Here is a 25,937-nt window from a genome sequence, read left to right on the forward strand (position 1 = left end):
CGACGCGACGCTGCCGCCCGAGAAGGCCGAGGACGCGATGCAGGTCGAGGCGGTCGTCGAGGCGGACAAGGCGCTCGAGCGGCTCGAGCGGCCGCGAGCGCCCGTCATCAGGGTCACGCTCGACTCGTACCACGCCGACGTGCGCGTCGAGGACTTGGTGCGTCCTCGCTCTCCTCGCCAATCCTTTCTCCTCCTCTCGCTCCTCTTTCTCCCTCGCTCTTCTCTTCCTCTTTCGTCTCTCTTCTATCGTACACCTACTTACTATCTCTTCGTATGCGACCCTGCAGAGCGTCACGAGCGACTACGATCCCCTCAAGCGTCGCGTCGAGAGCGTCGTCCAGATCGCCATGGCCATCGTCACGCCCCTGTCGGCGCTCGCGCCCGGCGCGGCGGCAGCAGGAGGCGCGATTCGCAGTCTTGCGGACGACCTGCCCAAGGTTAAGCGGCGCGAGGTGGACGCGGTCGCAGAAAAGGGGCTTGAGAGCGTGCGAAAGGAGGACTCTTAGTCGCTCCCTTCTGCAGCGTCGCTCCTTTGCCTCGCTCTCTCGGCGTCGCTCTCGAGAACCCGAGAGGCTCGTGTCTGTGCTCTGTCGCGATTACTGAGGGACGGGGGACACTGGCTCACGCAGTACAGGAGCGGCCGAGCGCAGAGTAGGAAGCGGGAGGATGGCGACCGGCGCGTACTGAAAATGAAGAGGGAGAGGGAGAGGGACGACTACAACATGTGTACAGCTAGAGTGAGGACAAAGAGAGAGAGAGAGAGAGAGAGAGAGAAAGAGAGAGAGTCGAGAGGGATCTATGGACAAGGAGGAAAGGCGCAGGCTAAGCCACCGCAGCACTCGCTCCAGCCGCACTCGCGCTCGCCCACCACCTCTCCCAGCTCGCGAGCTCGACCCGGATGCGCTCGACACGCTCCTCGTCGACCGGGTGCGAGCGCAGGAGGCTCTCGGGCGCGGTCGTCGAGTGCGGGCGGACCGTGTGGGCGTGGGCGCGTGCGTGAGTGGTGGACGCCGGCGCCGACGACGACGACGACAATGACGACGGGTGGGCGACGCGGTCCTCCCAGAACGAGAGGGCGCAGTGTGGGTCGATGCCCGAGGTGGCGAGGAGCCTGTCGACGCGAGAGGGGGGCCAGAGAGAGAATTAGTTTCTGGCGGTCCGTGCACACCCGAGGCAGGAAGGGAGAGAAAGCGAGTCGACGACGCACCTGAGCGCCACGACGTCGGCCTCGCTCTCGAGCTTGCGGCTCTCGCACGAGTTGACGGCCTCGGCGAGGACGCCGAACCCGCCTTGGGCGCCCTCGGAGAGCGAACGTCCGAGCGCGTCGTTGATGAAGGGCCCGAGGAGCGCCGTCACCGGGTACAGGAACGTACGCAGGACTGCGAGCGGTTGCGAAGGAGAGCGGCGAGGGGGAAGAGTGAGAGTCAGGAGTTGCACGAGAAGGAGAGATGGGAAATCGAGAAGGAGAGGACGAACCGTCGGACGTGAGCCTCGCGAGGTGCGGCACCAACAGGCTCGAGCTCGCGTAGCTCTCGAGCGTGTGGCTCAAGGCGAGGTGGGCCAGCTCGTGCGCGAGGAGGACGGCGAGCTGACGCGTCTGGGCGTCGGTCGGGAGCGTCGTCGGCGCGAGGTGGGCGCGCAGCGGGTCGGCCGCGGTGACGGTCGAGGATGCCGAACCGTGTACGCTCGCACTCGAGGAGGAGGACAGGGCAGGCGGCGCCGTCGAGCGCCCGAGGATCTCGTCCAGGAAGCCCGTGTAGACGACGATGACGCCCCGCCTTGGACGCACAGCTGCCGCCGACGCCGGGCCCTGGCCCGAGCCGACGCTCTGCGCGTCGGGCCCGAACCCGAACGAGAACGCGTTGGCGTCGGGGCGGTCGACGACGAGCAGGTCGTACTCGAGCCGGAGCGGCGCCTGGGCGTGCCCGCCCGTGTGCGCGTGCGCGTGCGCCGAGTGGGCGTGCGCCGGCTTGGCGAGGACGAACTCGTCCGACCACGACGCCGAGTCCTCGCCGAGCGCTTCGGCGCGCGGCTCGAGCGGGAAGCTCGTCGGCGGCGGCGCGAGGACGCTCGGGCCTCGCCTGCGGGGCACGCCGCCGTCGCCCGCCGCGAGCCCGGGCGCGGCGCCCTGCTCGAGGGCGCGCAGGACGGCCTCGGCCCAGCGAACGCGCCAGTCGCGATGGTCGAGGACGTCGCCGCCGAGGAGGCGCCGGCGGCCCGTCGTCGGCGAGCGGCCCTCGTCGGCGAGGTCGAGGACGCGCTGCAGCGTCGCGACCCAATCGCGCGACGTGCCCTCGGGCACCGGCGCGGCTTGCGCGTGTGCGGGTACGCCGGCGCCGACGGCGGACGCGCCTGGCGAGGACGTGGGCGCAAGCACGCTGCGCACGAGGTCGGCCTCCTCGGCGGGCGAGAGCATGACGACGCGCCACCGGCCCGTGATGGGCGTGCGCTCGAGGCTCGCGAGGGCGACGAGCGCGAGGAGGACGAGGGGCGTGAGGACGAGGAGGGGCAGGCCGAGGAGGGCGTTCCACCGGGCGAGGAAACCGCTCGGGGCGGCGAGCGTGCGCGCGTGGTGCTCGAGGGCGCAGCGCCCGACGAGGGACGCCGAGAGCGACGTCGGGTCGCGCAGGTAGCGCTCGCGCAGGGCGTGGAGGATGCGGCTCCGGGCCGAGAGCGGCAGGAGGGTGAGGCTGATGCGGGTGACGAACGACAGGACGTTGAGCGCGGCGGTCGACTTGAGGAGGGACGCGAGGGGGAGGAGGAGGGGAAGCCCGAGCTCGAGAGGGGTGCACACGCCGGCGAGGGAGGTGGGCGATGGCGGCAGGAACGAGATTGAGGATCTCGGCGACGTCGAGAAGAGGCGTGCGGCGCCGGCACGCAGGGCGAGCCGAGCCGGCGCGCCGAGCATCGACGAGCCCAGGAACGACGACGACGACGGCGGCGTGGCCCGTGTCGCGTGCGGGCGAGCGTGGACCGCCTCGACCTGCGGCCGCACGGACCCCGTCCTGACGGCTCCCGCGTCGCACCTGCCGCGCCGCCCGCCGTCGCCCGCCGCCGCGCCGACCCGCAGCGCGTCCGAGTCGCACGCCCGCCACGTGACGAACAGGGCGCCGTTCTTCCTCGTGCGGAAGCGGTGCGCGCACCGGACCCAGTAGTGCGGCGCGTTGGCGCGCAGCCACCTCGGCCCGCGGTGGCGCCCGAGCGCGCCGTCGCCGCGTGGGCCGTCGCCAAGGCGGCTGCTGTCCCAGTTGAGGAGCCGCCGCCAGTGCGCGCGCCGGAACGCCTCGTAGTCGAACGGGCCCGAGCGGTGCGCGCCGGCGCCGGCACCTTCGCTCCTGCTGCGCCGCCCGCCGCCGCCGTCGTGCGCTCTCGCGCGGTGCGACAGCGCGAGGCCCCTCCTGCGGCGCGCATGGCCGACCTGGGCGCCGCGCAGGACGTCCCACTCCCTCCTGCACGACCTCGGCGCGCGCCGCTGCCCGACGCACCCGCCCTCGCCCTCGCCGACGTCGTCGTTGCCGTGCGCGCGCGCGTACGCTGCGCCGTACGGGCCCTTGCCCGCAAAGTCGTGCCACTCGTGGCACGCGTGGCGGACGTAGCTGGCCTGGCACGCCGGGTCGCGGCGGCGACGCTCGTTGGCGAGGAGGTACCACCACGACCAGCTGCTCGACGACGCTCGGCAGCCGCTCAGGGGCTGGGCGCACGAGGCCGGGTCGTGGCCGCGGCGGTAGCCGTGTGCGTGGCCGCTGCGGCCGTCGCCTCGACCGTTCGAGGAGGACGACGAGTGGGCGAAGCAGAGCGGCGAGGTCGGGTCGGCGGCGTGGTGGTCGGGCGACGAGTGGTGGCAGTCGTGGGTGCTCGCAGCGCTCGGTCCGGCGCGCGAGAAGGCGTGCTGGATGGGCGAGGCGCGCCATTGCCAGGCGGACGGGCGGTGCGTCTGCGAGAGAGGGCGTGAGCGAGGGACGCCGTGAGGAAGGGGCGCCGCGAGAGCTGAGAGAGGACACGACGACGCACGTTGCGAGAGCGGTGACGGTCCTGGGCCTCGACCTGGGCACGCGCGACCTTCCACCACCAGGGTGCGCCGCGAGCGCGCGCCTTGAGGAGGGCGTCGAGGACGCTCGAGCTGGCCGTGTGCGGGTCGGCGCCGTGCGCACCCTCGTCGCCGTGTGGGCGCTTGTCGTCATGCGCTGGCCGAGGTGGGCGAGCGGCGAGGGCGCGATGGTGCGGGTCGGTCGGGAGATTGTCGACGACGCGGCCGAGAGGACGGGTCGAGGTCGAAAAGAGGCGGGCGAGGTCGGGCGCACGGGGTGCGGGCGTCGGGGTGGTGTAGGTGAAGATGGAGCGGGCGATCGGGCTTGGGCGGATGGCAGGCCGGGGTGGAGGTGGGTGCAGGACGAGGTCGACGAGGGCGCGAGCGGGGCCCGGGCCGGGCAAGGCCAGGGGCGGGCAGTGGCGAGTGAGGAGATGCGCCAAGTGGGCCAGGCGGCCGCCCGGGTGCTTGCAGGCCGTCATGGCGAGGCGGGAGCACGTGGGCGAAGGGCGAGTTGACCCAGGGCGGGGCGCGGCGAGGGCGGGCCCAGGTTGGGGCCGCAGGGGTGCGCGAGGGTGCCGAGAGAGCACGAGCGCAGTGTGGGCCGTGCCAGTCGCTGGCTGGAGCGACCGCGAGCGAGCGCGCAGCGCGAGATGAAGATAGAAGTGGAGCATCCAGCTCGTCCTCCGCTTCCTCACCCGGTGCGATGCTCGCTGGACCCCAGGGTCTGTCATGTTCTTTCACATAGCTTTCAGCCAGCAGCACAACGCCCGGAGGCGAGGGAGACGAGGCGGCTCCTCGCTCGGGAAATTCACGGTCTCGACGTCGCTTGTCATCTCGCTCTCGCCTTGCCGCACACGACCAGGCTGCTGCCAGCCATGCGGCACCTGCACCTCGCCGCACTCGCGGCCTGCCTCTCCCTGGTCGCCCTCGCGCAAGCCCAGTCCAGTGCGCCCGCCTCGTCCTCCTCCTTCTCGGGCTCGGGCTGGGCTCCACCGACGCTCACTCTTGCTCTCTCCACACAGGCGTCTCCAACCTCGAGTCGTTCCCGACCATCTTCGACCCCTCGAGCACCGCCCCACCGACCTCGCCCTCGTCCGGCGCGACCGCGTTCGACCCCTCTCGCTTGCCCTCTGCGCCCGGCCCGGCCCTCCCCTACACCTCGTCCAGCTCCTCCTCCCAGTCGACCAACTCGTCGACGGTGCCCTCGCCCTCAGCCTCGCGCACGACCCTCATCTCGGCCTCGCACTCGGCCCTGCCCTCGCTCGACCCCTCGGCCTCCGAGTACGTCGTCACGAGCACCGTAGACGGCAGCGTCGCGACCGTCACCGTCACGAGCACGGGCGCACCAAGTGCGAGTGCGAGCGCGCAGGGAGGGCAGGCAGGCGGGTCGAGCGGCGCGGCGACAGCAAGGGGGCCAGGGAGCCGACAGAGTGGGGCTCAGGCGCTCTTGGTGGCGGTGGGAGCGCTCGTGCTCGCGCTCTGACTCGGCGCAGCGGCGCAAGTCGAACCCTGTCGTGCATGAGCAATGTTCGAGTCGGGCTCGGGCCCGTTGCGCGTGCGAGCCAGGCCCACTCGGTCCTCGTCCTTCTCTCTCTCTCTCTCTCTCTCTCTGTCTCTCTCTCCTTCGCCCCATCTCGCAGTCTGTAGCATATACCCCCTCGTCGCTCTCTCGTGTTGTCCCTCGTCGTGTGTGCTGCAAGTCGTCCGTTTATCTCTCCCTCTCGTTGCACTCGAGAGTAGAGACAGAAAGCGCTCGCTCTCGTCCTCTCAAACGCCCTCGCGCTCGTCTGCGCGAGCGAACCTGGGAAGCACAGCGTCATGTACGTGTTACAGGTGGACCTCGACTCGCTCGCTCGCTCGGCAGCTCACGCCGACGCGGCCACTTCGCCGAGCGCCTCCTGGACGCCGGCCTGCTGCGCGACGGCGGCCGCCGCGGGCGGTGCCGGCGGCTGCTGTGGCGGGACGTAGGGCGTGCCATCGAGGTTGATCTGGCGCACGCCGGACGCGTCGGCGACTGTTGGCGGGGGAGGTCGGGCGGGGCGCAGAGAGCGCGAGGGGGCAGGGAGGGAAAGCGTCTCAGTATCGGTGTGCGTGCGACGACGCCCGCAGGACAGAGAGAGAAGAGAGCAAGAACGCACCGCGGATGGTCCACCCTCCCAGGTTCATGATGAAGCGCGTCTCGAGCTCGGCGATGCACTTGCGCAGGAGGTCGAGCCCCTGGTCGAGGTCGGCCTCGGGGTCGTGCCACCGGTCCATCGTGCTCGTCGCAAAGTAGGCGCCGTAGCCGTGCGCCGCGTAAGGCACGTGGCCGAGGGTCCCGAGGTAGTCGACCCAGTAGAGCGACGGGGTCGACGTCGTCGGGTCGAAGCCGCCGAGGAGGAGGTTGACCGAGTAGGGCTTGCGCGAGCGCAGCGAGGTGGCGAGCTGGGTGCGGATCCACGCGGCGGCAGAAGTCGGGCGCAGAGGGATGTGGTTGCTGAGGGTGGGACGGCCGTGGTTGGGGCGAGTCAGTCCCGGGCTGCTCTGCCAGAGAGGTAGGGAGAGGACGGACCGGATCTGGTACAGGCGCAGGTTGCGCTCGACGTACTCGGAGAACTGGAGCGTGTCGCCTGGTTCGCCCGAGTCTGAAGGCGGTGCGCGGCGAGGTCAGCGAGCGAGTCGGAGAGAGATGACGCGGCGGCGGCGGCGGGGGGAGGAGGGTGTGGGAGGGTGCGAGGGGAGAGGGACGGCGAGGGACGCACAGGCCATGACGAGGTGCTTGCCGACGACGCGCTGCTTGTCCTCGTTGGACTTCATCTTGACGATGGAGCGGGCGGCCGAGGTGTCGGACGCGAGGAGGACGTAGTCCTTGCCGGTGATGCCAAACGCGACTGCAGGGGTGCGGTGAGGGGGTCAGGTGGGTGCTGGAGTGTCTTGGGGCAGCGAGAGTGGCTCACCTTCCATGGCAGGACGAGGTGAGAGAGGGTGGTGGAGGAGAGAGGGGGAGACGACGACGACCACGAGCTGATGAGGAAGCCCGCGACTCTCTCCTCGAGACGAGCTCGTGCGACCGCAAGTCTGTTCTCTGAGATATCGCTGTACTTCCCACGGCCCCTACACTGCACTCGAGCGAGGTGAGGCGACGTCGACCTGGCTCGCCTCGTCGTCTCCAACTCTCGCTCCTCCTCGCAAGCCCACAATGTCGTGAGTCGACTGCCTGCGCCCAGATCCGAGCCCAAACTGACCTCTCACACACCGGCAGCGGCCACGCACAAGAACCCAGCTCTGTCCCCGAGGAGTGCGCCGCCCCCGTCCTCGTCCTCCCCCACCTCGCAACGTGTGCTCACCGCCCTGCCTCCCCTCCACAGCGACCTCGCACCGACCGAGACCACCGGCTACAAGGTCGGCCAGCAGAAGACCCTCGAGGAGCTCGCTCGCGTCAGTCGCCCTCGCCCCTCTCCCGACGAGGCGGTGCAGTCGCCCATTCAGCGAGCTGACCTCTCCCTTGCCCCGCCCGACCCTCGCAGCTCGACGCCGAGGACGATTCGCTCGCACGGTGGAAGGCCTCGCTCGGCATCAACCCGGCCGCGTCGGCCTCGACCTCGGGTCCGTCCCTCTCCTCTCCTCCTTCTCGCCCGTCCTCGTCCACTGACCCGCTCTCGAGCACGAAACAGGCTCGGGCCCCAACGTCGAGATCCTGTCCTTATCGCTCACGGCCCCGTCGAGGCCACAGCCCATCGTGTTCGACCTCACCGACCCGGCAAAGGTCAAGAGCCTCAAGAGCAGTCGTGCGTCGCGTCTCTCCGTTCGCGAGGGCCCGCCAGTCGCACGTGTCCTGACTCGCACCTTTATGCCCTGCGCCTCCTCGATGCGCAGCTGTCGTCATCAAGGTCCGTCCTCTCCCTCTCGCCGCCCCTCTTCCCCGAGCCCCGACTGACCTTCTCGTCCGCTCGCAGGAGGGCGTCGACTACAGCGTCGAGCTCAAGTTCAAGGTCAACCACGGCCTCGTGTCGGGCCTCAAGTACCTGCAGGTCGTCCGCCGCATGGGCGCAAACTGTGCGTCGCTCGTTCCTCTCCTCTTCTGGCCCTCGACGCGCACCTCCCTGTGCGCGCAGGACTGATGCGGCGTGTTCCTCGGTCCCGCAGTGGACAAGCTCGAGGAGATGATTGGGAGCTACGGGCCGTCGCCCGAGCCGGTCGTCAAGAAGCTCGTCGCCGAAGAATCGTGCGTCGGCCGTCCTCTCGTTCTACCTCGCCGGCGTCGCCTCGATCGACGTCCTCTCGTCGTCGTCTTTGTCGTTCCCTGAGCCTCCACACTGACTCGCCTTTCCCTCGTTCCCTCTCTCGTCCTCCGCCCCTCTCCCGTCCCCCTCCATCCCCGCCTGCCCTCTCCTCCTCTCTCCCTCGCCTCGCCTCGAGCCCCTCCCGCAGGCCCTCGGGCATGATCGCTCGCAGCGGCTCCTACACGGTCCGGAGCCGCGTCATCGACGACGATAAGCACGTCCACTGCGACTTTGAGTGGGTCTTCAAGCTCGCCAAGGAGTGGTAGCTGCGGCCGAGCAGGCGGACCCGGGGACGTGCAGTGCAGTTTTATCAGTATGCGCCATGGCTGCGAGACGCGACGCTTGAGCGAGCGAGAGCCCTCCGCAAGAGAGAGAGAGCGGAGCGAGAGACCAGGTCCAAACGCGCGTCTCGAGAAGAGGGAACAGCCTCTCAGCTGTCGCGCCTCGAGCCACGTCGGCGGGCGACCACGTCCGCCGACTCTGCTGCTACTCGCGCCACGACATCTTGTGGCGCGAGCACCTCGAGTCGGCGAGGAGGAGGCTCGACCGCGAAAAGGTGTCCAGAACAGCCACGCTTGCTCTCGCAGATCAGGTTAGTTGCTCTCGACCCACAGAAGACGAGCGACACAGGGAAATCTAGCGCTTGTAGGCCCGAGAGTTGTACAACCTCGCCTCGTGCTGAGCTCCTCCTCGCCCCTCTCCTTGTCCCTCAAAGCTCGCCGCATCTCGCCCTCGCCCGCTCAGCCATAGCTCTGTCCCTCCCCTTGACCCCGTCTCACGCAAGCGCAAGCTCGGTGACGCTCGCGACGAACGCCGTCGTCGCGAGGACGCAGCGCACGAGGTGGAGCTTTGCCCAGCGCGTGCGGATGAGCGCGTCGTGCGAGGGAAGGACGGGGGTGCCTGCTCGAGTCGGAAAGGAGACGAGGAGCGTGTAGGAAGGGACAGAGTGAGGGGCAGGAGGGGCAAGAGAGGGGTGCAAGAGGGCGAGCGTGCGAGGAAAGAAGGGGAAGTGGACGAGTCAGTTTTGAGGTCTCGCCGTGTCCGGGATCGAGGTGTGAAGTACGAGAGACGTACGACCGGCAGTGCTGTCCCGCTCGAGCGCCTTGAGCGACCCGTTGAGGCCCTCCATGGCGACGACCGTCCACGCAAAGATGGCCAACGTCGTGGTCGCCGCCGCGCCGAGGACGCCCTGGGTGCTCCGCCGTCGAGTCAGTTCGCTCGCGCGGGTCAAGGAGGATCGTCGGGAGGCAGAGAGAGAGGGCAGGGACGCACCTTGCGGTGCCGAGCCACCCAGCCGGCGGGGAGGTAGACCTGCGGCGGGTGCACCGCCCAAGCCGCGTACACGAGGAGCGCGCTCGTCGTGGGAACGAGGGCGATCATGGTGGACTTGCCCTGCAAGTAGAGCTTTGACCAGATGGCCTGTGGGCGGCGAGAGCTGCGGTGAGCGCGACTCCAACTCGATGTGGGGGAACGGGAGGAGGGGGGTGAGGAAGGCGACGCACGAGACGCTGTGCGGGTGCGAGGGTCGAGTCGGGGCGGTACAGCGCGGGCCAAGTCCATGCAGGCTGCGAGCGGTGGTCGTCGTCAGTTGCTGCGAGAGGGACCGCGGGAGGGACGAGATGAGCGAGACGAGGGCTCACCACGCTCCAGGTGAGGCCGGCGCACAGGCCGAGTCCGACGCAAGCCGTCGAGCGAGCGAGTACGAGCGCTGCAGAGTCGGAGCCGGACATAGTGAGCGAGGGCGAGAAGCAAGCGGCACCCGGCCTCTCGGCCAGCTTCAATTTCTGAGGCTCGCTCTGCCTGTTCGTACGCTTCTTCACTCTCGTCAGACGCTCTCACAGGTGCAACAGACTGGCGCAGGACAAGCGAGAAACGAATGGCACTGCAGAACGACGAGGGGGAGAAAGGACAGGGGCCGAGCGGCTGCAACGAGGGGGTACAGAGGCGAGCAACGCCGCGCAAGGCTCACGCGCACACCAGTTCGATGACCGTGAGGACGAACGACGTGCCGGCGAGCACGGCCGTGCCGTGCTGAAGGCGGGTGAGCTCGAGAATGAGCGTGTCGGCTGCGGACGAGGCGCAAGAGGTGAGTTCCTGCGACAGGTGCACCCCTGCCCGACGTCTGGCGACACTGAGCTGGGGAGTCAGAGACGAGGGACTCACTGTCGAGAGGTGCCGCTGCCCCGTCCACCGCCGCGCCGGCCGTCGCCTCGTCGAGGTCGTTGTCCTCGACGTCGCTCTCGTCGCCCTGCGCCTCCCTCTCCTGCTGAGCGACCCACCCGGCGTACTCTCTCGTCGGACTCGCGCCCTTCCACGCCCCGGGCTCCATGGCGCTCAGGCCGAGGCTCGACCGCGAGCGTGCGGCGCGCGCGCGGTCGAGGACGAAGCGGCGCTCTTCCGCCGCGAGGACCTCGATGCGGGGGGCGAGGAGGCCGAAAGAAAAGGGGCGGGAGGCGATGATGAGGGAGGCCGAGACGGCGTAGAACGTCTGTAGATGCGCGAGGGAGGGAAAGAGGGAGAGTGAGAGGGTCCGGATGAGGGCGCAGTGGACGAGGGGCGCACCTTTCTGTTCTCCACCACGAGCCGCACGAGAGATGAGACGAGGCTGACGCTGCCGTACGCGGCAACTCTGGGTATCGGCGGCGACGACTCGACGAGGAGGGCGCACGAGGCGAGGAGGGCGGCGAGGAGGGGAAGGAGGATCGAGGTGGCGGCGGTCGTGTCGGCTTGTAGGCGGGACCACACGTGCTGTATGTGGCGCAACCGAGTCAGCGTGCGCGATGCGTCTGAGAGGAAGGGAGTGGACGGACGAGGCGAGTCTTGGGGAGGAGGTGGGGGCAGGCGAAGAGGGAGGGAACGGCGAGCACAGGCTGCGCGCACGCAGTCGGCAGAGTCAGCTGTGACCTGCAGGAGTGTAGAGAGCGTGGACGCACCACTGCTAGCAGCACGCCCGCCGTGATACCGCCAAGACCGCACGCGAGGGCGCGAAGGCCGAGCAGCGACGCCGAGTCTGCTGCAGCCTGCGGGGGGAGGGGACGAGTCAATCCTGCATGGCCGTGGGAGCTCTGCGACACGCACCATAGCTGCTGGCGAGTGTTGTGTTGAGGCGAGAGCGAGAGGAGGCGCGAGCATGCTCATCTCGGACGAGTTTCACTCTCGCTCTCTGTCTCTGTCTCTCTCGACGACGGCGATGGAGAGTTCTCGCAAAAGCGCTCCACGCGCAGATTGCAAGGGCGGAAAAAAAGGGAGGAGGGGAGGGGATCTGGCGGAACGAAGAGAGGAGAGGGGGATGAGAAAGAGCAAGTCACCGCCGACTGTGCGAGCCTATCTGTTTTCGGGTGTGCTGGAGGGGAACATCTAGAGGGAGAGAGGGAGTCTGTTTTTTTTGGGGTGTGGGTGTGGGAGGACAGAGAGGAAGGAGAGAGAGAGAGAGAGGAGGGGGGAAAGGGGGAGGCAAAAAACACCGGGCGAGGATGAGGGAGGCGCGACGAGGCACACACACGCACATACACGAGGGAGAGAGGAGAGAGGAACCTGGGAGGGTATCGAGTCCTGTTGGCGAAAAGTGGTGGAAGAGGGTGAGGGTGGACGGGGTAGAAGAGGGCCAGGCGAGCTAGTCGATGCTGAGTCGAGCGAGGGCATCGCGAACGGCGGGTTGTGCGACGATGGCGGACCGACGACGACGATGGGGCGAAGAGGAACGAGGCGAGAGGGCGAGGGTGAGGGGCGAGAGGGGAGGGAAAGGCGACGACGACCTCGACGACGACCGAGCACGAACTGAATCGCTGCCCGCCGTAAAGGCGCTGCACCTCCTCGTTCCCGAACCCTCGTCGCTCCCTCGCGACGCACTCCTCCATCGCCTGCGCCGACCGACGGGCGCCGCGCCGCTGCCGCGCACGAAAAAAAAGGGGGTGCGACGACTGCTGATCTGTGCTCAGGACCCTGGCGAAAAAGGGGGTGGGTCGAGGACTAGCAGATCGCGCGCGACCACGTCTCGTGCCCGAACGAGCGGCTCCTCGTGTTGGCGAGGTCGACGGGCGGGAACAGGCTGTACCCGCTCAGCTCGGTGACGCTCGCGCCAGCGGCAGCGGCTGCCGACGACGTGCCGACGGCCTTGTTGCCGTACTGGCGGCGCGCGACGAGGGGCGAGTCGAGCTGCGACGCGGCGACCGACGACGCGAGGCTCGACGCCGCACGCGTGAGGAGCTGGCGGCGGCGGGCGTCAAAGTGGAGCGGCGACTCGAGGGGCCCGCTCGCGTCGAGGTTGACGTGCTCGAGGTACGACGACTGCTGCGCCGAGCGGTGAGGGGTCGAGGGGCACTCGTCCATCGACGACGCGGCGGTCGCGACGCTCGCGAGCGACTCGAGCGACGACGACGACGCGCTCGACGGGAGCGACGCGGCGGCGGCGACAAGGGGCGACTCGCCCGTGACGACCTGGACCGACGGCGCCTCGACGCTGCGCTGCGCGGCGACGATGAGGCGGGCGAGCGCCTCCTGGACGGCGAGGCGCTCGCCGACGACACCGCGGCTCGAGCGGTAGTACTCGACGACGGCGCCGAGCCACGCGAGCCACTTGTCCTCGCGCAGGGCGACGTCGAACGACAAGGCCTTGAACACGTGCGCCTCGAGGGCGTTGACGTCGACGAGCGGGATGCCCGACACGGTCGCGAACGTCTCGTTGCGGTACGAGTTGTCCTGGAGCTGCTTGTTGGCGAGCATGAGGGCGCCGAGGACAATCTTGAACGGCGCCGCCTTGAACGACGTCGTCTGCGCGTCTTGGCCACGCTCGGCCGGCGTCGACGGGATGATCTGGTCGAGCGGCATGCGCGAGACGTAGTACAGGGCGAGCACGATGTCCTCGGGCGCGACGAGCGTCGCCGTCAGGATCTGCTTGACGAACGCGCGGAACGCGCTCGACGGCTCGACAGGGAACGCGGCGGCGGCGGCGGCTGCACGAGCCTGGCCCGGGAAGCCGAGGTCGGCGAGGCGCTGACGACGGGCCGCAGCGTCCGCGAACGTCTCGAGCGCCATGGCGCTGCGACGGTCGCCGATGATGCCAAACTGCTCGGCAGCGCCGTGGCTGCGACGAGGCCCGTTGCGCGCCGGCTGGCCGATGACGCCGACGGCGGCGGGCGCCGACGGGACGGCCGACTCGAGGCCGTGCAGGTAGCCGCGGCGGACGGCCTCCCAGACCATCTCGGTGGCGAGGTCGGCGAGAGGGACGGCCGAGAGCTCGACAGGAGGCGGCGGCGGGACCGACGACACGTTGGGGATGAGGTCGTAGGTCGTGTGGTGCTGCTGCTGGAAGGCGGTGACGGGCTCGTCGTGCATGGCGTCGGCGCGGTGGGGCGGACGGCTGTGCGACGGGTGGTCGTACTCGTCTGCGGAGGGGACACCGCGCGAGTCAGCGCTCTGTGCGAGCCTGTCGAGCAGGTAGCCCAGGTGCTCACTGTCGAGCGTGGCGCGCGACGCCGACTCGGCCCGACGGCTCTCCCAGGTGGCGCGGATCGCCTCGTCCTGGTGGTGCTGCTGGACCGACTGCTGCTGCTGCTGCTGGACGCCGTAGTGGGCGGCGGCGTACTGGGCGGGCGGCGGCAGCGTAAAGTGGGCGGCGGCGGCGGCCGGGGCGTGCGTCGGCGTCGCAAAGGCGAACCGGCTGCGCGCCTGCTCGACGGCGGCGACGGGCATGTGCTGCGCGACGGCGAACGCGGCGGGCTGCTGGGCGTAGTACGGGTCGAGCTGCTGGTGCGGCTGGCTCGGCGGGTAGAACTGCTGCGCCTGCTGCTGGCCGTGGGCGTAGGCGTGCACGTTGTAGGCCGGGTAGGCGTGGGCCTGGGCCTGGGCGGCGTGCTGGTGGAGCGACGCCTGGTGCTGGGCGTGGAGAGGGTCGTAGTGCGCCGCGCCGTAGTAGAGCTGCTGCTGCTGCTGCTGCTGAGGCGGGGCCACCATCTGCCACTGATGGTGGGTGGTACCGTCGAAGGACGGGTACACGGGGTGGGCGATCATGCGCTGGACGAGGACGGGTGGTCGAGGAGCGGCGGCTTCTCGAGGACCCGGGATTGTGCTGGTCGACGAGGTCGGACGAAGCACTTTTGGCGGAGGAGGAGGAGGACCGGGGTGGGTGGATCCGGGATGAACAGGAGGAGGTGGCGCTGTGGCAAGAAGAACGAGAGTCAGGGACCGTGTCGAGGCGGGCGAGACGAGGAGAGTGGACGCACAATGCGGAGGAGCAGGCGGAGGACAGCTAAGCCCTGTCTACTGAGCAGACGTGGAGGAGGAGGAGGAGGAGGATGCGGATGAGGGTGTGCTTGTAGCCGAAGAGGTCTGCGAGGACGAGGGAGGAGGGACGAGCGAGAGTCAGTGAATGCGCTCGCCTCGCCGGAGGAAGCGACGCCTCGTGACGCACCCTTGAACGCTCTTTGAACTTCCTTCCCGTCGAGTACGATAGACCTGGATCCAGACGACTTGCAGCAAGCTGCGCGCCACCGAGACCGAGCCGACCAGGGTGCGAGGGGGAGGGGAGAGCACAGGGTCAGCTTTGTCAGGGCCAAGTGCCGCGGACGGCCTCGGGGGAGAGACAGAGAGAGGCGGGCGCACCTCTGGAGGTGCAATCGACCGAGTGACCGTGACGCTGAGCGACTGCTGCTTGCGCGACGTGCTCTTGCTGCTGGCTCGGGCTGCTGCGACGCCTCGAAGATGGGCGACGGCGGAGGCGGCGGCGAGGGCGGCAAAGGGCTCGAAGGCGGGCGAACGAGGGCCTGGGAGCGCGCGTGCGGCGAAGCAGGTAGCGCCTAGGGCGTACGGGTGGGACTTGGCGTGCCGGGGAGGAGGAGGAACTGCTAAGGACCTCGACGACGGAAAGAAAGGGGAGCAGGTGGCCTCCGGCTCGGGGTCGGCGACCGCTTTTTCCTATTGCGCATTACCACTCGCCTTACCAGCTTTGCCTCAGTCCTCCACGTTGACCTCGCCGACCCGAGTCGTCAGCTCCTCTCGTGAGCATCGGCGACGCTCGCTCGACCTCGAGGGCGCTCTCGCTCCGACCTCTCGCTCTCTCCAGAACGGACGAGGACACGGTGAAAGCGCTTGTACTGCACGAGACTCGACGACAGAGGGAGAGGGGGAGAGGCAGACCCGGCTTGAGTCAACGTGCGCCTGCGCTCGATCCTCCTCGGAACGTGCGCTCCCGCTCAAACGCCAAAGATGCTCGCCAAGTCCGACACTTCTGCATACGGAGAGTTGCGAGAAGGCGCACACCGTCAGTCACGCACACGTTGTGGGTCCGGCTCGAGGAGGGCGGGAAAAGGGAGGGACGCACCGATCTTGGACTTGCTCTTGGGCGCGTTCTTGTTGCCCGAGAAGGCCTGCGTGACGAGCACCGAGAACATGCGTGAGTGAGGCTCGCAGGGAGACCGGCAAAGAGAGGCGAGGACGCACCTGGGCGATGAGCGCGTCCTTCTTGTCCTGGATGGCGAGAACCCGCTCCTCGACAGTGCCCTTGGCGACGAGCTGAAAGACCCGGACCCTGTCGAGCGTACAGTAGAAGCTGTCAGTCTCGGTGTCGGCGGAGGAAAGGGAGAGCGAGGGCGAGGACGCACGTCTGAGTCTGGCCGATGCGGTTGACGCGGTCGATGGCCTGCAGCTCGATGGCCGGCTGCCACCACCTGCGTCGAGAGCGTGTCAGTGACGATGGCATGGCCATGCTCCGTCCACACAGTCGTGACCGTGAGGCATCGAGATGAGGGAGAGGTGGGACGCACGGGTCCATGAGGAAGACCTGGCTCGCGACGGTCAAGTTGAGCCCGAGAGCGCCGGCCTGCAGACGTCGAGAGCGTGTCAGTGCCCGTCGCTCGTCGCCGTGAAAGAGGGAGAGGGCGCACCTTGAGCGAGAGGAGCATGACCATCGGGTTCTGCTTGTCGTTGGCGCTGCCCGCCGTCGCCGTCTTGTTGGGCGTCGTGAACGAGCGGATGACGTCGGCGCGCTTCTCCTGCCTCATCGAGCCGTCGAAGCTGCCGTGAGGGAGATGGGTGTTAGGGAAACGCGATGAGAGGCAGGGAGATGAGGACGAGGGACGCACCGACAGGTCGAGATTCCCTCGGCGTGGAGGACCGCCTCGATGCGGTCGAGGTGCGAGGTCCACTGCGAGCGAGAACTCGTCGTGAGTGAATGTACGTCTCGGCGAGTGCGGGCGAGAGAGAGAAAGACGAGCGCACCTGCGAGAAGACCAAGCTCTTGACACCCGGCGGCGAGCTCTTGAGGAGCGTGACGAGCGCCGCCGCCTTGGCTGTTCTCTCGACAGGCGCCGCGCTCCCGTGACGACTCGAGCTCGCGCCGCCGACGCTGCTTGCGCGCGACCCGCCGAACGGTGACACGCTGCGCTCGGCCGCCGGCGCGATGATGTGCTCGCGCGACAGGACGTGGTTGCACGCCGGGCACGCACTGCGGGCGTCGACGGCGACCTCGATGCTGCAGGCGTTCGAGGCGATGAGTGACGCCGAGGTAGAGGGACAGGGTGAGGGAGAGGAGGGACGCACCAGTTCTGGCAGAAGAAGTGCTGGCAAATCGTGATGCGCCCGTCCATCGGCCACCCGCCGCACGCGAGGCACTCTGCGCCCGCGTCGACGGCGTCGCTCAGGAGCCCGCGAAGGTACGACAGCTGCTCGGCCGACACCGGGCCCGAGCCGGACGGGATGCCCGTCGCCTTCTCGTGGTCGTGCTGGATGCGGGCGGCGAGTTTGCGGTCGCGAATGCTGCAGAGGGCTCGAGAGGTCAGGCCCGAGTTCCACAAAGAGTTGAGAGGAGGTGACGCACTCCTCGATAAAGTCGGCGGGGACGAGCGACGGGTCGCAGGCGAGCTGGCGCAGGCGGAGAAGAAGGCAAACTGGCGGCGCGGAAATTCGTGAGTGACAGGCGGCTTGGCGACGCAGAGACGAGGGAGCAGGGACGCACGAATGTGGGTGTAGCTCGGCTTGGCCGAACCGTCCTCGATGGACGCCTTGACGCTCTTGCCGACCTCGCTCGCGACCTCGTCGTACAGGGCGCGGTCGTCCTTGCCGAGGTCGACCTGGTGCTGGTAGCGAAGGACCTCGGGAAGCTGCACGAGCGGCTTGCCGTCTATGCCGACCATGTCCTTGGTGCTGCGCGGCGAGGGGAGCGAGTCAGTCTGGGGAGAACGAGGCGGAAGGGGCGCGAGCGTCGAGGGGCGCACCGACGCAGAGTCGTAGAGAGCACGACGGCCTGCGGGCAGGGCGATCAGGTCAGACTTGTACAAGGACGAGAGCGAAGAGAGAGTCGACGGACCCGCAGAGCCCGGCCTCGAGCCTCGTCGTCGACTTTGGTCACGCGCTGCTTCCACACGTCGGGGTCGTCGAGCGGCTTGCAGACGTGGAGGAACTGGACCATGGTGCCGACTGCATGCTCGAGTCAGGACGTGCTGCTCGGGAGTGCTCGAGGGGAACGAGAGGGACGCACGGTCGGCGGCGGCGTTGACGATGGGCGTGCCCGACAGGATCCAGCGACGTCTGCAGGTGGGAGCGTCAGGACGGCCCGGCGACAGAGACGAGAGGAGAGACAGAGGACGCACTCGGCCTTGAGCTGGGTGCACGCGCGAGTCATCTTGGCCTTGGGGTTCTTGATGAGGTGGCCCTCGTCGAGCACGACCCGGCGCCACTTGATCGCGTGCAGCGTCGACTCGCTCAGGATCTTCTGCTTTTTGCCCGGCGGCTCGACGTCCTCGTCGTCCTCGTTCATGTTGCCGAGCTTGTCCTCGGGAGCGCTAGAGCCCTTGCGCGAGTTGCTGCCCTCGACCTCGGCCGCGATCGTCTGGCTGCAGGCGCTCGGGACAGGGTCAGTGACGGGGCGCAGAGAGATAGAGGTAGAGAGACGAGACGGACTAGGTCGTGATGATGACGTCGTGCTTGCGGAGCTGCTTCTTGGTGAGCTCGCGGCCCTCGCCGTGGTAGAAGTGCCAGCTCAGGCGCTTCTTGCCGACATGCTGCTTGAGCTGCTCGGTCCAGTTTGACGCGACCGAGAGCGGGCATACTGCGCGAGGGAGAGGAGTGTCAGTCACCTGCAACGCTGAGAAGGGGAAGGAGGAGGAGAAGGGGGACGGACCGATGAGGGTCATGTCGTCGTAGCGCTCGTCGGGCTCCTCGGGCTCGTCGAGCACGCCCTCGCCCGTGTCGTCCGTGCAGATGAGCGCGACCGTCTGCATCGTCTTGCCGAGTCCTGCAGGCGGGCGAGATCGTCAGGTCCGGGCTCATCGGCGACGGGCGAGGGGACGATGGTTGACTTGCCCATCTCGTCGGCGAGGATGCCGCCGCGCTTGAGCTTGGGTGGGTCGCGCTGCGTCGAGTCGGTGACGACGTTCTGGTAGAAGGCGTAGCCCTGCGCGAGTCGAAAGGGCGTGAGTAAAGGGCGCGAGGGGGGGGGAGAAACAGGAGGCGCGAGCGCACGTCGTCGTCCTTGCGCATCCTCCAAAGCTGAACTGGCGGGTCCTCGACCGTCTTGGGGAGCTCCGGGTGCTCCATGCGGATCATCCAGGCGAGCCCTTGGCGCTGCGGGCGAGACGAGCTCGAGTGAGTCGGGCGCGACGGGGCAGTCGAGAGGGGGAGAGGAGCGGACGCACCTGGAACGGCATCAGGTCGGTCCTCATCGACCCGTCCTCCTTTCCCGGAGGACACGGATGTCCGGCGAGACGAGCCGGGTCCATCGCGCCCTCCTGGAACATGCTGCCGAGCATGTCGACCTTGTTCTTCTTGTCGAGGAGGACCGACGCCCGCATGGCCGCAGCCCGCGCCGGGTTCTGGGACGATAGAAAGGCTCAGAGACGACGCGATAGAGGGGAGGAGGAGGAAGAGGCGACGCACCGAGACGCCCTTCGAGCTAGTACCACCGCGCGCCTTCGACCCTGCGCCCGTCCCTCCCGCCGCGCCCTCTTCCTCGCCGGCCTCCTCCCAGAGCTCCTTCTCGGCCTGCTCAAGCGCGGCCTTCTTGTTCTTGTCGTCCGTCTTGCGCTTCTGCCGCTCGGGAAAGAGCCAGTCGAGCCTCGGATCGGCGGCGACCTTGCGCTTGCCCCAGATGTCGATGCGCATGGGCACGCTCGGGACGCCGATGGTGCTGCTCGGGACTGTATGGAAGAGAGGTCAGTACGCGCTGAGGGGCGAGGAAGAGCGGAAGACAGGGAGGGAGGTGGGACGCACTCTCGCCGGCTCGACCCTTGAGGTCGATCTTGCGCTCCTTGACGAGCGACGCCAGTCGCGCCGACAGCTGCTTGGCGACGAAACCGATGCGCTGACCGCGAACATGGCGGACCTCGATCGCGTTCTTGTCCGTGACGTTGTACGGGTCCTGCGAGAGCTCGGCGGCGTCAGTTGCGGCGTAACGAGCGTGCGAGGGCGGCCGGGGTGGGGACGCACACGGCGCAGCTCGACCTCCATGCCCTCCTTGACTGCGGTGGGGACAAGGCAGAGTAGGTCAGCGACAACCCGAAGCTGAACGAGACGCGGAGGGAGAGGGAGACGGACGGGTTGCGATGCCCCTCGCGTACTTGAGCCCGACAATGTTGGCCTTGGGAATGAACGCGAGCAGAGCCGTCTCGTCGGGGTCCTCGCCGCTCAGGACAGGCTTCTTGTCGTCGTCGTCGTCGTCGTCGCTGCCGAGAGGGACAGCACCGCCGCCCTCGGAAGCTCGCGCCTTGCCCTTGAGGTCGGGGCTGCTGGAGCGCGTGAGGTTGGGCTGTGGAGGTCCATGAATGGTCAGTTGAGGTGCACTGCTCGCTCCTGGGGCGGAAGAGGGGGCGCACCTTGTCATCGTCCTCGTCCTTGATGGCGAGGTCGAGGTCGAGCTTCGAGGTCGATGCGACGGGCTCGGCAGGGCGGCTGGTGCCCGAGAGGTCGTCTTCTGCCTTGACGGCCATCGTGAGCAGCAGAGCTCGACGAGGCGGTGAGAGGGCGCAGGACGAGCCGACCTCCCTCCGCTCGAGCCGAAACGACCCTCTCAGCGCTTCGCTTTCGCTCTAGACAGTGCCGTTCAGGTCTCGCGTAACGTCGACGCACTCTCTGAGGTGGATGCCCAGGGCAAGTGCACGAAACGATGAGAATTGGCAAGCGAGAAACGACGAGAACGAGGGGGAGGAAGGAGGCGGTGGAGGGAAAGGACGACTCGGGGGCATTGCGACTACGAGAGGGGTATGCAGAGAACCGGCGGCGCACAAGGGAGCGAGACGGACGAGTGGGGCTCACGCCTCGCCGCCGACAGCGATGCCCCTCGAGCCCGGCGCGCCCGGTCCGCCGACGCCGCCCTCCTGCGCATCGCCACCAGCGCCGCCGCCGACGAGCGGACCGCTCGTGCTGCCGCGAGCACTGACGGCGGCCCCAGGACCGTACGAGCGCTCGGCCTTGCGCGCGAGGATGTCGATGATGGGGCCGAGGAGGCGCGTAAAGGCCTTCTCGCCGAGCGTCGCGACGCGGAGGCGGCCCTCGCCGGGCCTGGCGCGGACCGTGGCGGCACGAGGAGCTGAGTTGATGAGTGCGAGCTCTGCAGGGAAGAGAAGGCGGCGTCAGGGAAAGTTGCCCGACGCGCAAGGCGCGAAGAGAGGGAGGGAGTGGGGGCGCACCGCCAAAGTAGTCGCCCTTGCCGAGGACGCCGAGGACCTCCTCGTCGATGCCGCCCTGGGCGTTGCGCTTGCGCTTGGTGACCTCGGCGCGGCCGCTCTCGATGATGTAGAAGTTCTTGCCGACCTCGCCCTCGACGACGACCTGCTCGCCCTCGTCGTACACCTTCTCCTCGAGGGCGTCGGCGATCTTGGCGCGCTCCTTGGCGTTGAGCTCCTGGAGGATCGACACCTCGCCGAGGAAGGCCTCGTACATCTTGCGCTTGCGCGACGTGTGCTCGACGAGGATCGAGCGGAACGTGACGCGGTCGAGGGCCCACATGGTGGCGCGCGACGTCGCGACGACCGTGGCGGCACGAGGCGCGTTGTACATGAGGGCGAGCTCGCCGAACGAGCCGCCGGGCCCGTACGTCGCGACCTTCTTCTCCTCGCCCGGCTGCGAGACCATGCTCTGGCCCGGGCCGGCGTACGAGTGCGTCGGCGGGCCGCGGACCCACACCTCGAACGTGCCCTCCTCGACGACGTAGAAGAAGTCGCCGACGGCGCCCTGGACGATGACCTCGGTCCCGGCCTGGACCGTCACCTCCTTCATGGCGTTGAGCACGTCCGTGTGCTGGTCGACGTCGAGGTTGCGGAACAGGAGGTTGTTCGAGATGGCCTTCTCAATGCGCTGGCGCTGCGACGGCGTCTTGGGGATGATCGTCTTGGGCAACGCCTGGGTCGCCGCGTCCGGGTCGAGCGACTCGGCGCTGACCGACGTGCGCCGGCCGAGGTTGTAGTTGACGCTCGGGACCGTGAGGCCGCCTGCGCCTGGACCCTGCTGCGCCTGCCCACCTGGGCCGCCGCCGCCGACGCCGCCGAAACCGCCGAACGGCGCGCCGCCCGTGACGCCCGGGCGGTAGCTCGGGTCGTCCCGAGGGTCGTCGACCTCCTCCTCCGAGTCGCTCGTCGGCGCGACAGCGCGCCCTTGCGTCGGCGCACCGACCCGCGACGCGCCGCTCTGGCTGAACCGGCTCGCGCCGGGCGCGGGCGCGTCGGCCGAGGACCCGGCGCGCGCGGGCCCGCCGCCGGGCGGGTACTCGGAGAACGGCGACGGGGCGTCGTCGCGAGGGCCACCGGGGGCGGCACCGAACGCGTAGCCCTGGTGGGCGAGGCTCGACGGGCGGGCGCCGGCGCCCTTGGTCGGCGCGGGCTTGCCGCCGCTCGGCGACAACGAGCGCGCGCCGGGCGTCTCGCCCGTCATCGACTTGGCCGACATGGGCGGCGTCGCCTCGCGCATGCTCGAGTCGTCGACGGACGAGCGCGCCATGCTGGACCGGCCCGGGTTGGTGGTCGACGACGAGGCCGACGCCTGGGCGCGTGTGGCGCTGCGCTCCTGCTCGAGGCGCTGCGCGAACCAGTTTGCGCAGAACTGGAGCGGGTCGGACGGTTGTGCGCGCAAGACCTCGCGGTTCAGGTCGGACAGGATGGCCGAGTAGCTCGAGGGGAGCGACATGGCGAGGGGAGATGAGGGGAAGGGGAAAGGTCGAGGTGCAGGACTGTGTGGGCGACAGCTCGGTCAGTTCCGAGGGTACCGTCACTGAGAGAGGGGCCGGGAGACACGCACAGGTCCAGCCGCTGCTGGTGCGAGGCGTTTGACGAGCTGCCAAGGGCGAGAGTTCCAAGTGGGGGAGGCGAGGTGTCAATGGAGGAGACTGGCGCGAGGGGGACGAGGGGACGAGCCGGCGCACCTGGAGGCGATGGGCAGTGGACGAGAGTACTCGCTGCAGGCGCTCGGTGGCTTGCTCGTGCTGCGACTGTGCGAGACGAGGGGGGACAAGGGGCGGGGAGGAGGCGAATCGTCGTCGGCGAACGGAAGGGGGGCGTGGGCGCAGGTCAGCTCTGCTCAGGGGGCTCAGAGAGGGGCGAAGTGGTACGCACAGGTTGCTGGTACTCGTCGACGTGCTCGTGTCGGGGCAGAGAGCAGTGACGGCGGCGAGAAGGCTAGCCAGAGCGAGGAGGCGGGCTCACCTCTTTCCAAGCCCGGCCGCGACCCCGCACTCTCAGCCGGCGCCTCCCCTTGTTGTGGCACGACTGTAATGCAGATCTGACTTTACGAACGCCAGAATACAAACCTGGCGACGAGCGATTCCATCTGCGACGAACGCGCGCTCAGGCCTCGTGCGCAGCTGGCTCTAGCTCTCGCAGCTGCTCTCGACCTTGCAACAAAGCACTTCGAACAAGCAAGAGAGAGGTGTCAGGTTTGGGGTCGACCGGCGCGCGCTCGCGGTCGAGGCGAGTCGAGCGGGCGAAGCGAGCTGGTCTCTCCGTCACTCTCACCAGTCACAATGTCAGTCTCTGCTGTCCTTGCTCGGCACCGCACTCTATCGTCCCCTTCGCCACCGACGCCACCGACCCACGCACGCCCAACGACTCGAGCGCGTCGCGCCGTCGCCGCCGTCGAAAAGCTGGACGAGGGTCGACCTCTGTAGCCCGCCTCGCCTGGAGCGGTCGGTGGACGGGAGGACGGCAGATGGGTTACTGCAGGTCGGCGGGCAAGCGCAGGAACGCTCGCCGTCGAGGAAGAGCGGCGGGTGCGGGTGCGGCGCGACCACGGCGACGACCTCTCAGCTCGACCCGACGGCGCTCGACCTCGCCCTCGGCGCCGCCCACCCGGCTCCTGCCGCGCCTTTTCGACGTCGCCGACACCACAGCAACGTCAACGACGAATCCCGCGCCCGCCCAGACCACCCCGACTGACAGCCACCCTCTCCCCCTTCGTCCGTCCACAGGGCGAAAGCGGCCGCAGCCCCTGCGAACAAGTCGTCGGCCAAGGGCAAGAAGAAGTGGTCGAAGGGCAAGGTCAAGGACAAGGCGCAGAACGCCGTCATCTGCGACAAGCCGACCTTCGACCGCATCATGAAGGAGGTCCCCACCTTCAAGATGATCTCGCAGGTGGGTGCTTGCACTCGATGGTCGCGTGCACGTCAGTCTGCGCCGTCACTGACTCTCTCCCTCCTCCCGTTCCTCCCGCAGTCGGTCCTCATCGAGCGCATGAAGATCAACGGCTCGCTCGCCCGCGTCGCCATCGCTCACCTCGAGAAGGAGGGGCTCATCAAGCCGGTCATCCACCACCGCGCCCAGCTCGTTTACACGAGGACGAGCGCCGACGTCGACGCCTAAGTCAGGTGCGTCAAGTCTCTCTGTCCGACTTGTGTGCGCTGCGAGGTCCGGGCACTGAGTTTCCTCCCGCCCTCTCTCCCTCCCTCGTTCGTGCCTTGTCTGTCCGCCGTAGCAGGGTCACTTGGTCTGCCTCTGTCTCTGTAACCGCGCCTTCTCGCAACACTTCGTCCGCCGCCGCGAGCCGAGAGAGCTTCGTCCGCTCGTGCCTCTCTGCCTCGTTCTCGCGCACAGCGTCCCCTCCCCGCTTCACGCGGGTCGCCCGTCGTTCAAGCTCTTGCGAGCGTGCAACGGGACGAGCCTGCCGACCCGTGCTCCTCTCGTTCGAGCGAGTGAGAGGCTGCACCGCCCGACCTGAGAGTTGCGCCGTGCAAGGCGGCGTCCACCTCTCGCGCGAGCGTGTGCCGGGCAGTGGGTGGCGGAACCATTGCGAGAGAGATACTGCACTGCAGCACACGCCAAGCGAGAGCCCGCGGCTGCTCGTCGTCCTCATCTGGTCGGCGCCGCCCTCGCGCTCCTCTCTCACTCGACTCGAGCATGTCTGCCGTTCTCGCCTCGCTGCCAGACCTCCCGGCCGTCGTGCAGCCGGGCACGACCCTCAACGGCAAGCGCATTCGCGTCCCGCCTCGCGTCAACCTCGGAGACCTGTGCGCGCACCTCCTCCCTCTCGCCCACCCACCTCTGGAGGAGAGCTGACCGCAGTCAGATCCGCCCGAGCAGTACCCCGAACAACCTCGGCACGGTCAAGAAGCTCCACGCGTGCCTGTTCCCCGTCGTCTACTCGCCCTCCTTCTTCGACTCGCTCCTCAACCCGGCGGCCCACCCCGAGGACTACAACAAGCTCGTCTTCTACCAGGACCTGCCCGTCGGCGTCGTCGTGTGCCGCCTCGAGCTGAGCGACGCCGCGACCCCGAAGACGCTCGCCGAGGCGGCCGCGGCGACCAAGGTCAAGGAGGTCGACGGCGCCGACAAGGACAAGGCCAAGGCGGGCTCGCCTGCTGCCGACAATGGCAAGAGCTACAAGCTCTACATCATGACTCTCGGCGTCCTCGTGTACGTCCCCCCCCTTTCCTCTCTCTCTGCGCGCGAAGCGGCCGCCTCGAGGCGACCATCGAGCTAACCTTGGTGCTCTCCCACCCTCTCGTACAGCCCATACCGCCACCAAGGTCTCGGCAGCAAGCTCATCCACCACGTCCTGACCTCGGCGGCCGCGACGCACGTCCCGCCCAAGCCCAAGAAGCCCGTCTCGAAGCCGGCGCCCGCACCGCCAGCGACCAACGGCTCGTCGGCCAAGGGCAAGAAGGGCGCCGCCCCGCCGCCGCCCGTGCTCGCCAAGAAGGACGACAAGAAGAAGGACGACGAGGACGAGGAGGAGGAGAAGCCACGCCCCAAGGTCGACAGCGTGTACCTTCACGTCCAGGTCGGCAACGACGACGCGAGGAGGTTCTGGGAGAAGTGGGGCTTCCAGGTCAAGGTGCGCCCTCATCTCGTCTCTTCTCCTCTCTTTCTCTATGCCTCGAGCGACCGAGCGAACACTCTCACTGACCCTCAACTCGGACCCCTTCCCTCCCTCCTCTCAACCGCCGACTCGCACTCGCTCCCGCCCAACGCCCCGCCGTATCCCGTGCAGGACACCGTCGCCGACTACTACCGCAAGATCGAGCCTCGCGACGCGTGGCTCCTCGAGCGCACGGTCGAGCCGCAGCTGTCCGAGGGTGCGAGCGCGAGCGCGTGAGGGCGCAAGCTCGGTCGAGCAGGGCGCAGGGTTGAGATCTAGAGGGTCTCGAGAGGAGGACAGAGTCAGTATCTTCGCAATTGCAAAGGCAGTTTGTCCGTGCTTGCGTCCTGCCTGGAGAGAGCAGCTCCCGGTTC

At 68.5% G+C, this 25,937-nt stretch overlaps 11 protein-coding genes across 11 annotated transcripts; 4 read left to right on the forward strand and 7 right to left on the reverse strand.

Annotated features, from left to right (window-relative positions):
- Positions 1 to 820: 820 nt before the first annotated feature.
- Positions 821 to 4,509, reverse strand: RHOBADRAFT_53917 (uncharacterized protein; the record flags this gene model as incomplete). Its single annotated transcript, XM_018417057.1, has 4 exons — positions 821 to 1,111; positions 1,208 to 1,379; positions 1,477 to 3,934; positions 4,012 to 4,509. 4 exons carry the CDS (start codon positions 4,507 to 4,509, stop codon positions 823 to 825), a joined length of 3,417 nt encoding a protein of 1,138 aa, XP_018271058.1.
- A 396-nt stretch (positions 4,510 to 4,905) lies between these two features.
- On the forward strand, positions 4,906 to 5,747 carry RHOBADRAFT_53918 (uncharacterized protein; the record flags this gene model as incomplete). Its single annotated transcript, XM_018417058.1, has 2 exons — positions 4,906 to 4,975; positions 5,053 to 5,747. 2 exons carry the CDS (start codon positions 4,906 to 4,908, stop codon positions 5,511 to 5,513), a joined length of 531 nt encoding a protein of 176 aa, XP_018271059.1. The 3' UTR covers positions 5,514 to 5,747.
- A 148-nt stretch (positions 5,748 to 5,895) lies between these two features.
- On the reverse strand, positions 5,896 to 6,973 carry RHOBADRAFT_44526 (uncharacterized protein; the record flags this gene model as incomplete). The annotated part of the gene is made up of 5 exons (XM_018414429.1): positions 5,896 to 6,044; positions 6,169 to 6,506; positions 6,582 to 6,654; positions 6,772 to 6,900; positions 6,967 to 6,973. The coding sequence occupies 5 exons, from the start codon at positions 6,971 to 6,973 to the stop codon at positions 5,896 to 5,898; spliced, it is 696 nt and encodes a 231-aa protein (XP_018271060.1).
- Positions 6,974 to 7,208: 235 nt separating this feature from the next.
- Positions 7,209 to 8,558, forward strand: RHOBADRAFT_44527 (uncharacterized protein; the record flags this gene model as incomplete). Its single annotated transcript, XM_018414430.1, has 9 exons — positions 7,209 to 7,213; positions 7,272 to 7,307; positions 7,378 to 7,447; positions 7,537 to 7,615; positions 7,684 to 7,797; positions 7,886 to 7,899; positions 7,966 to 8,065; positions 8,156 to 8,234; positions 8,441 to 8,558. The coding sequence occupies 9 exons, from the start codon at positions 7,209 to 7,211 to the stop codon at positions 8,556 to 8,558; spliced, it is 615 nt and encodes a 204-aa protein (XP_018271061.1).
- A 350-nt stretch (positions 8,559 to 8,908) lies between these two features.
- Positions 8,909 to 10,022, reverse strand: RHOBADRAFT_53921 (uncharacterized protein; the record flags this gene model as incomplete). The annotated part of the gene is made up of 5 exons (XM_018417059.1): positions 8,909 to 9,192; positions 9,367 to 9,481; positions 9,565 to 9,711; positions 9,795 to 9,857; positions 9,933 to 10,022. The coding sequence occupies 5 exons, from the start codon at positions 10,020 to 10,022 to the stop codon at positions 9,068 to 9,070; spliced, it is 540 nt and encodes a 179-aa protein (XP_018271062.1). The 3' UTR covers positions 8,909 to 9,067.
- A 214-nt stretch (positions 10,023 to 10,236) lies between these two features.
- RHOBADRAFT_53922 (uncharacterized protein) lies at positions 10,237 to 11,430 on the reverse strand (the record flags this gene model as incomplete). The annotated part of the gene is made up of 6 exons (XM_018417060.1): positions 10,237 to 10,358; positions 10,456 to 10,780; positions 10,855 to 11,040; positions 11,103 to 11,162; positions 11,226 to 11,312; positions 11,371 to 11,430. Coding segments are annotated over 6 exons (839 nt in total), but the record flags the coding sequence as incomplete, so codon positions are not given.
- A 2,165-nt stretch (positions 11,431 to 13,595) lies between these two features.
- Positions 13,596 to 15,011, reverse strand: RHOBADRAFT_66526 (uncharacterized protein; the record flags this gene model as incomplete). The annotated part of the gene is made up of 5 exons (XM_018418999.1): positions 14,893 to 15,011; positions 14,702 to 14,770; positions 14,514 to 14,619; positions 13,746 to 14,447; positions 13,596 to 13,676 (listed from the first exon to the last, which is right to left on the reverse strand). Coding segments are annotated over exons 4-5 (636 nt in total), but the record flags the coding sequence as incomplete, so codon positions are not given.
- A 353-nt stretch (positions 15,012 to 15,364) lies between these two features.
- Positions 15,365 to 19,210, reverse strand: RHOBADRAFT_66528 (uncharacterized protein). Its single transcript, XM_018419000.1, has 21 exons — positions 19,162 to 19,210; positions 18,921 to 19,097; positions 18,748 to 18,849; positions 18,589 to 18,679; positions 18,407 to 18,520; positions 18,187 to 18,334; positions 17,877 to 18,119; positions 17,765 to 17,814; positions 17,594 to 17,703; positions 17,502 to 17,530; positions 17,243 to 17,430; positions 17,105 to 17,174; positions 16,828 to 17,043; positions 16,507 to 16,759; positions 16,371 to 16,432; positions 16,173 to 16,302; positions 16,053 to 16,108; positions 15,891 to 15,956; positions 15,730 to 15,817; positions 15,611 to 15,656; positions 15,365 to 15,517 (listed from the first exon to the last, which is right to left on the reverse strand). The coding sequence occupies exons 2-21, from the start codon at positions 19,074 to 19,076 to the stop codon at positions 15,483 to 15,485; spliced, it is 2,253 nt and encodes a 750-aa protein (XP_018271065.1). The 5' UTR covers positions 19,077 to 19,097; positions 19,162 to 19,210; the 3' UTR covers positions 15,365 to 15,482.
- A 1,152-nt stretch (positions 19,211 to 20,362) lies between these two features.
- RHOBADRAFT_53924 (uncharacterized protein) lies at positions 20,363 to 22,852 on the reverse strand. The gene is made up of 5 exons (XM_018417061.1): positions 22,827 to 22,852; positions 22,637 to 22,702; positions 22,513 to 22,548; positions 20,910 to 22,444; positions 20,363 to 20,830 (listed from the first exon to the last, which is right to left on the reverse strand). Exons 4-5 carry the CDS (start codon positions 22,399 to 22,401, stop codon positions 20,532 to 20,534), a joined length of 1,791 nt encoding a protein of 596 aa, XP_018271066.1. The 5' UTR covers positions 22,402 to 22,444; positions 22,513 to 22,548; positions 22,637 to 22,702; positions 22,827 to 22,852; the 3' UTR covers positions 20,363 to 20,531.
- Positions 22,853 to 23,690: 838 nt separating this feature from the next.
- On the forward strand, positions 23,691 to 24,068 carry RHOBADRAFT_15397 (uncharacterized protein; the record flags this gene model as incomplete). Its single annotated transcript, XM_018412257.1, has 2 exons — positions 23,691 to 23,840; positions 23,922 to 24,068. Coding segments are annotated over 2 exons (297 nt in total), but the record flags the coding sequence as incomplete, so codon positions are not given.
- A 712-nt stretch (positions 24,069 to 24,780) lies between these two features.
- On the forward strand, positions 24,781 to 25,800 carry RHOBADRAFT_15208 (uncharacterized protein; the record flags this gene model as incomplete). The annotated part of the gene is made up of 5 exons (XM_018412246.1): positions 24,781 to 25,011; positions 25,090 to 25,118; positions 25,215 to 25,284; positions 25,447 to 25,539; positions 25,696 to 25,800. Coding segments are annotated over 5 exons (528 nt in total), but the record flags the coding sequence as incomplete, so codon positions are not given.
- Between the last annotated feature and the right edge of the window lie 137 nt (positions 25,801 to 25,937).

This window comes from Rhodotorula graminis (genome assembly GCF_001329695.1).
Source record: "Rhodotorula graminis WP1 unplaced genomic scaffold RHOBAscaffold_7, whole genome shotgun sequence".
Classification (NCBI taxonomy): domain Eukaryota; kingdom Fungi; phylum Basidiomycota; class Microbotryomycetes; order Sporidiobolales; family Sporidiobolaceae; genus Rhodotorula; species Rhodotorula graminis.